Genomic DNA, 7,772 nt, shown 5'->3' with positions numbered 1-7,772 from the left:
TAACCATTTTCCGTCTTTCGATGCAGATAAATTTTTAACAGTATTTTGCTACAGAATAATTTGTGCGTCTATTAATATTAATTAGAAGCTAAAATGTAATATAATAAACAGAAATAAATACATACATGGCCTTGAAGATTTATAACTTCTTTGGTCTCGTAATTATAGATTATTACAATGTGCGAACAGGCATAAGCGATGATCGTTCGATTCTTCGTGGTTAAATTAATTAACGGTGTATCTGCATTTAGTCCGAAGGACCATAACAATTTCTGTGTATATTTAGAAAAACTAAATTACAACTTTTCATTTTTGATTGCAATTTAAGCAATAACATAGTATGTAACATGTAGTAATATTATTTTTTTGTAGTATATTAATATAATTTTTGGATATAATACACTGTTTATCGAACTATATATTTATTATGAATTTGTTAATTATTTAATTAAAATAGTTTATCAGTTAATTAGCTAGAAATTGACCAGAGGTATTACTTTACGATATTATTTTAAAGCGGAAACAACGTATGCAAAATATACGTATAGGCAATAATTTAGAAAGATGTTAATATCAATAATAAGAATATGTAATAAAAAATGTAAGTTTCCATTTAAAAACTAACACCCGACCTTTATAGGACTTTCCAAGGACAACATAAAGTCAACACAAGCTCAAATAGGTATTAGCATCTATATCGGTATTTGCACTCTAGAACTTTTGTCTGACATATTTTTCTATATTATCTACATATCTATTTTCTACATATTTTTGAGACATTTGCGTATTCGAAAATAAGTCACACTGTAAATACTGTATATTGTATGTATATGTTCGTTTACACACACGCTCGCGCACGCCAAATAAATAAATAAATATATGTACTATACTAATAATAACAATAACAATAACAATAACAATAATAATAATAACAATTATGTATATAGATATATAGCCATAGATACCAGTTTGATGATCTTTAAAAATAATTTAGGGACAATTAAATACATTACTTACGAAAGGACAAAAATTGAATTCATCTCTTTTTTTACAAGAATCCTTCTGCTTGGACTTTTCTCTCTTTTGGGAATCCATTGATTCCTTCGAAGACATCGATTCTAAAATATTCGATGTCATGTTAATTAATTTGTATTTTAAAAGATTTTTATTTATGACCTGAAATTAGCAAACAATTGCTTAACTTTCCTTTATATGAATATAGCGTGTATAGTAAATAGTGATCAAAACAGTTCTAGAAATAGCTATTAATAACTGTACAGTAAATGCAATAAATACCGTAGCGTAAAATTTATTCAAAACAGATTAGTATAGAGACATTGTAAAGTATAGAAACAGCTTTTGATGTTGTTTGCTATTGTAGACTTATTCTAAAACTTCATAATTTGAATAATTTACCACGTCAGTCAATGGAATAAAATGATTACGAGCAATCATGCCATCAACCATTTATGTAATATAGTCAGCAATCATCTGTCACAAATTGGTCGAATAGTCACGATTGTTTCCGATTTCACCAATTTTTGTATTATTTCTTCTTTTCAATTATTCTATTTTCCATTGTGCTTTTCTGTTATAATAGTCAAATTATAAAAGCCAAATATTAATTTCGTCACTTTTATTATAAATTCATCTTTGATTAAATTATTAGTAATAATGAATAATTTATAAATGTTTTCAAATTAGAACTAGATTTAAGCTCCTGAATATACATGATCTGTATCCTTGATACATGTAGCATTAAAATTTCAAAATTTATTGGAAACACAACTAAAATCGATACTTTCATTAATTTTAGCTCTGTCTAATAACATTCAAAGTCTTACTTGAATAATTATTTGTTATGTCTTATTAATTTGGGAGGTAAAATATCCTTAAATGGAACTGAGATGTTGCAAAAGAATAAAACTACAAAAAACATAATATAAAAATATTAATAAATTTTGAAAAATTTTGGTAAGCATATTTTTTATATTTCACTTATTGCCAGAAATATTTTATTAAAGAAGTGTAAGATAACTCACAGTAGTTCCCGGGTAATTACATTTTTCTTTGATTGTTTTGTGGTGTTAACTCAACAAATATTTTTTCGGTAAATAGGTGATTTGGTGATATATCAAATTTTAAGCGATTAGTCATCTACAAATGACAGTGTAAATGTCTATATTCTTAGCTGTTATCCAAACATGGTCACATTTAATTATCTACGTCATTAAAAAGAACAAAAATAAAAAACAATATTAATTTAAATTCATATTATAATTACATAAAATCTGAATAAAAATTGTTTTAACTTACTTTGTTTTATCAAACGTTATCGAAAACAAAAATTCAAATTATTATTAGTAAATGATTCGTTGAGTACTTGAAATTATCTTTGTATCAGTGGTAATTTGAATGCCATCCAATTCTTTATTTCACACTATTAACTTACATAGATAACACAAAACTTCTTATTTAATAACTTTTAATAGTAAAAACAGTTTCCTATATTAAGAAAAAATATTTAACCGCCATCGCAAGTTTTAGTTTCTGTTATAAATGTCAGATGGCATGACCGCATTTGTTTACATCAAGCATCAATAAGATTAACGATGTGTTACAATAAAATTCGAGTACGTCGTCAATTGTACATCATATTCTGATACAGAAACGTTTCTCAATTCAAACTCTTTCACATAAACTGAAAAACACTTTGTTCCCGTAATTTTATACATGAAAGTTCATATGACTAACCACTTTGTACCTAAACCAGACAAAATAATAAAGACCATTATGCTCACAAATAAACTTAAATAGAACACGTTTACATTAACCTCGTTTGCTACGTTTAGTCACTAATTGTTCTATGAAACAAAATATGTACGTGTTAAATGATTCCTTTTGTACTATGTTTCGTGACTATGTCGACACGAAAAGTATTATAGATACAATACGAATGTACTGCGCCCTATAAGTGCATTTCAGGTATTAACATTTCGCCACAGGAGAATTTTACTTATCGATCTACATTACCCGCCAATTTTCCCATCGAAAGTACAGTCGGTACAAAAGGTTTGTTTTGTTACAGTCATCTCGTTTGTGGTTTTATCTATTATTATTCTCACATGATAAATAAGGAAACGTTACGTATCCTTATCCATTGTACAGCTAACCGAGTTTATGCTGCCTTTTTATAAACTTTCATTCCGATTACAGGCAGAGGTCAAGCAACGTTATCGACTTTGTTATCAATCTGTTGAAGTCGCTGCTGTGTCAAGAAGTCATTAAATCGCTTTAGTTCCTTCAGAACCTTCCTAACAGAAGTTTCTAACGTACCAAAACATTGAAAATTGTTTCGGTGAAGTTTTCGAGAAGTTCTTTTGGTATTTGTTAATTATTTGGTGAAAATACTCCACTGATGGAGTTATTTTACATTATCTTCGGCATCCTTTTCGTTGTGGGAAAATATGAATCAGTACCTGTTAATTCGAACGTTAAAGGCTCTTCGTCATCTTTGACTGCGGTAGGTAAAAACAAATTTAATTTCCTTAAGAAAATTTCATATAATTACAAGACTTCTATTGAAATCGATAGATATGTCTTAATAATTCCTTGAGCAATTAGTTATTCTTACACTTATTAAAAAATTCCAATTAATAAAATTTCTAAAAATTTCTATAAAAACGAATTTCTTTTACCACAAAGTGATACTTTTTAATCATTTTTACAATTATACGTATCGTAACATGGATACACCACACATAACCTTGTACTATGATGTTCCGAGAAATGTAAATGTAACTATTATTTCATGCATTTGATTAATGTTATGATGATCAGTATCAGAGAGAGGGAATTCAGAATTAACTGTAAATCAAAATTTTGACAATCGTAAAACAAAAGTATTCGAACACTTGCGTCCAAAAATTGTTGATAAATGAAATACGTTACATTTGGAACTTTGAAGATAATATTACCCCTCAGTTAAAATACAAGCATTAAGAACTTGTGGATAAAATTATTAAAAAATCTGATAACAAATACGGATTGTGTGAATGTAGACATATTATGGAGTTCAGAAAATTATTCGAACGCACACGAGTAAGATAACATCGATATTGTAATTAATGCTAAAAATAATCCAACTAAGTATCAACATGAACTAATATGGAAGTAATTCACGCCTTCGAACACTTTTCTGAAGCTAGTGAAAGATATGTTCATTAAATGCATTGTTTCACATAAAATGTACTATTTTCGAAATCCGAGTGCAACATCTTTTTATTAGAGCTTATTTTCATCGGAGATTAATTGATTAATTGAAATGACATCTATTAATTTTATACAACAATAATAATGGCAAAATTTTTTAGAGCTTTCTTTAAATTTAAGGGCATATTCTTGTCTTTGTTAGCCGTTTTGGCATTTGTCAATATTTTTAATAATCATTTGATTATACGTAAAGAATTTAAGTAGATAAAAAGTTTAATAAATTTTAAGCAAAATTTAATTGATTAAATATCATGTTATCGTGTATTCAAAAGTTTCGTTTGTTTAATAGTAATAGTTGCAAACTTAACGTTATAGGTTAGTACCTATACAGCTATGTCAAGAATTTACCAATACATTTCAATAATTACAATGCATTACAAACGTTACTCCAAAATAATTTTATTCGTAAGGCCATATAGAAGATGAAGAAAAAGTACAAAAAGAAAAAGATTAAATAAAAGAATATGTTTTATTCAGAAAAATTTAATATCGAAATATAGAGAAACATTACGTCTTTTAAATTAGATCAAAAGAAATAAGTTTCTTCTACGCAAACATATACAAATTGTTTTTAATTAATTAATTTTTGAAAATAGTAAAATTCTTAAAAATTAGGAAATGAAACGTATCTATACAATCATTCTATAAATTAAAACGAAAGGAAAAGAGATTTAAGAAGGTTAATCAGAAATCATGAATTTCATTAAATACTAAATACAATATTGACATTGAATAATAGATATTATAGAAGCGTAATTTTCTAATAATTATACGAAATTTAGTTTTATTTTAATTCATGATCAGGTAGGAATATATTAAAATGAGTATTATATTAAATGCATATACAAGAATTAGAACATTAAATTTATCTGTTATAATTTTAATAAACGAAAATATACTTAGATCATTCACAAAATATCAAATTATTACGATTTATTTGCAAAAATTCATAATTTCAAATAATTTTAGATAGATTTCATGAAGAAGTATGGGTACTTGGAAAGCGGTACTGCCGATTCGGATGCATGGTACAAGGAAAGTGCCATAACAGATGCAGTGAAAACTTTACAGGAATTTGGTAATATTCCGGTCACTGGACAATTGGATAACGCAACGCTTGAGGTAGATTTCAGATGTGTCACTGGAAATTAATTGTACAGTAGAACCTTCGAAGTATTTGAATTAGTAGAAAAGTATGATCATTTGCATAAGGGAATTTTTGATACAAAAAAACTGTCAGTCCTTATAAATATAAATTATTAAAAAAATATAAACGTAAATTTAATATTTGTTTATTTAAATATTTGAATTAGTAGAAAAACATGATCATTTGCATAAGGGAATTTTTTATAAAAAACAGAATCTGTTAAAATAAATATAAATATAAATTTAAATTTAAATTTTAAATATTTTTTTAATTACATATGGATCACATATTTAACCATTTGCTACTAAATTGAAGAAATTTTATGATAGATATATCAAAAAATGTTACGAGACATTATTCTATTTGTTTTTTAAACCATTCAATCGTCCATTTTTCATTTCACAATTCTTTTACAACCTTTCGCCATTTTCTACAGCATCCAGAATTTTAAAAACTTTTCATTTTATTTCCATGCCATACTAAAGTAATTCTTCGTATTTAGGTAAGGATGAACTATATCGTTTGAATAATAAAACATTCGAATAACGGAGGTTTGACGATGTTAAGCGTTCTTATATATAAATAATTCTTATCTTATAAATCCTATGTAAAAATTAAATAACCGGGTCAACATAATATCACTGATAATTCAAACATTTTCCTCGTGAAGAATATTTTATATCGTATTAGCATTGAAAATCAAAAATTAAAACTTGGAAATCAAAAATTAAAGATTTAATACTTTTTATAATATTTCTGTAAATTGATATAAAAAATAAATATCCCAAATTATTAGAAATAATATCCCAAAATCGATTTACACGTGTATGCAAATGTAGTTATGAGAAACATTTGCAAAACTTTTCCTATAATATGCGTTTTTAATTTTCATTTCAAATTTCAATTTGCAATGGTACCTTTGTACTTTATATCTTTCCAATGGTACGACGCTATATTTATTTCCAATTTTTATATCTCTCTCCGATATATTATGTATTTCCAATTTTTGAAATATTTGTACAGCGTAAGCAAACTTTCATTTGAAAATAATAATATTACAGTTAATGGCATCTCCACGATGCGGTATTCCTGATATCGTAAGGAGAAAAGAGGACCCGCAACGTAAGAAACGTCATACGGTAAAAACTCAAAACCGGAAGAAAAGGGACATCACATATTTGTACGTACCTTAAAATATTTCACAGCGAAACACGATTAATTATTATTCATTTTCACATGTGATTATTATTGTTTGCAATAGTATAGCCAAGCCGACACCAAAACTAGGAGAAGAGACAGTTGTAACTGAAATCGAGAAGGCATTCGACATGTGGAATGGATATTCGAGACTTAATTTTAAACGAATTCATAATAAAAATGCTAATATTTTTATAGTCTTTAATACGGTGCCACACGATGACGAGTCAGAAGTTAAAAATGAAATAAATAAACCTTATTAAAATTCACTTATAATAATTGTGCCTCGAATCATTCTTCTTTTTTCATGAAATCATTTTTGTTATAACGCGTTAGAGAAGTTCCACTTGGCTAATTTTACTGCCACCCATTCGTTGAAGAACGTGTATATTATACGAATATTACACAACATGGGATGTAATATACATAAACATGTAGCATTTTATTTTTATATTATGATAATGAAGCGATTATTTTCTTCTTTTTATTAACGTTAAATAAATGATTGAAGGATCGTATGTTTCTACTGATAAATGATTATTACTACGTGTTCGTGTTGTATCCTCAGTCGGAAGCGAAGACTGTTTCCTACTATTTGCTATTGTACAAGTTCACTTGATCGCTCGGTATTCGCCTAATTGACGTTTGAACAACTCTGAAGAAGCTTTCGTGTGCAAGTCTAGGAAGTTCCTCGGGATACCGAAAAACCCCCTTATTAACCCTTTAGAACCCGTGGAACGAAGCGACGTGTCAAAGATGGTAATATTACGATAGTGCAATCTTTAGCATTCGGTCTTTTGACGCAAATCTTTCGAAGAAAAAAAGAAAAGGAAAAACTGACCGTCGCAATAGAGCTTGCAATTCTTTGCTAAGAGCGCTAAGAGGAACGGTAGCACTTGTCTTCATTTATTCGGTCTTTTGACGCAAATCTTTCGAAGAAAAAAAGAAAAGGAAAAACTGACCATCGCAATAAAGCTTGCAATTCTTTGCTAAGAGCGCTAAGAGGAACGGTAGCATTTGTCTTCATCTTTTACTCAATTTTTGTAGCCGGTGACTATAGTCATCCGTAATTAATTGTATCCCACGTTCACTGTGCCCTTGGCACGTTTTTCTGGAACGTAAGCATAGTTGAGGAAACTTGGCAATGTAGAAACAT

At 27.9% G+C, this 7,772-nt stretch overlaps 1 protein-coding gene across 3 annotated transcripts; it reads left to right on the top strand.

Annotated features, from left to right (window-relative positions):
- The first annotated feature begins 3,324 nt into the window (after positions 1–3,324).
- Positions 3,325–7,003, top strand: LOC108549019 (matrix metalloproteinase-24). Of its 3 annotated transcripts, none has more exons than XM_017902223.1 (4): positions 3,325–3,523; positions 5,242–5,394; positions 6,481–6,599; positions 6,686–6,793. In XM_017902223.1, the coding sequence occupies exons 1-4, from the start codon at positions 3,419–3,421 to the stop codon at positions 6,726–6,728; spliced, it is 420 nt and encodes a 139-aa protein (XP_017757712.1). In that variant the 5' UTR covers positions 3,325–3,418; the 3' UTR covers positions 6,729–6,793. The 3 variants fall into 3 exon arrangements, with proteins under 3 accessions (XP_017757712.1, XP_017757710.1, XP_017757711.1); XM_017902221.1 differs by having other exon boundaries at positions 3,326–3,523; positions 6,681–7,003; XM_017902222.1 differs by having other exon boundaries at positions 3,458–3,523; positions 5,246–5,394; positions 6,681–7,003.
- The last annotated feature ends 769 nt before the right edge of the window (positions 7,004–7,772 follow it).

Source organism: Eufriesea mexicana, unplaced genomic scaffold (assembly GCF_001483705.2).
Source record: "Eufriesea mexicana isolate 0111107269 unplaced genomic scaffold, ASM148370v2 scaffold1809, whole genome shotgun sequence".
NCBI classification, from domain to species: domain Eukaryota; kingdom Metazoa; phylum Arthropoda; class Insecta; order Hymenoptera; family Apidae; genus Eufriesea; species Eufriesea mexicana.
This window is presented reverse-complemented; position numbering and strand designations above follow the sequence as displayed.

Bases quoted from the DNA above. Each gene is read 5' to 3' on its own strand.
- LOC108549019 (XM_017902221.1), top strand. From the start codon at position 3,419: ATGGAGTTATTTTACATTATCTTCGGCATCCTTTTCGTTGTGGGAAAA. The intron at 5,395-6,480 runs GTAGATTTCAGA...ATAATATTACAG, and splicing joins TGGATAACGCAACGCTTGAG to TTAATGGCATCTCCACGATG. The intron at 6,600-6,680 runs GTACGTACCTTA...TGTTTGCAATAG, and splicing joins AAAAGGGACATCACATATTT to TATAGCCAAGCCGACACCAA.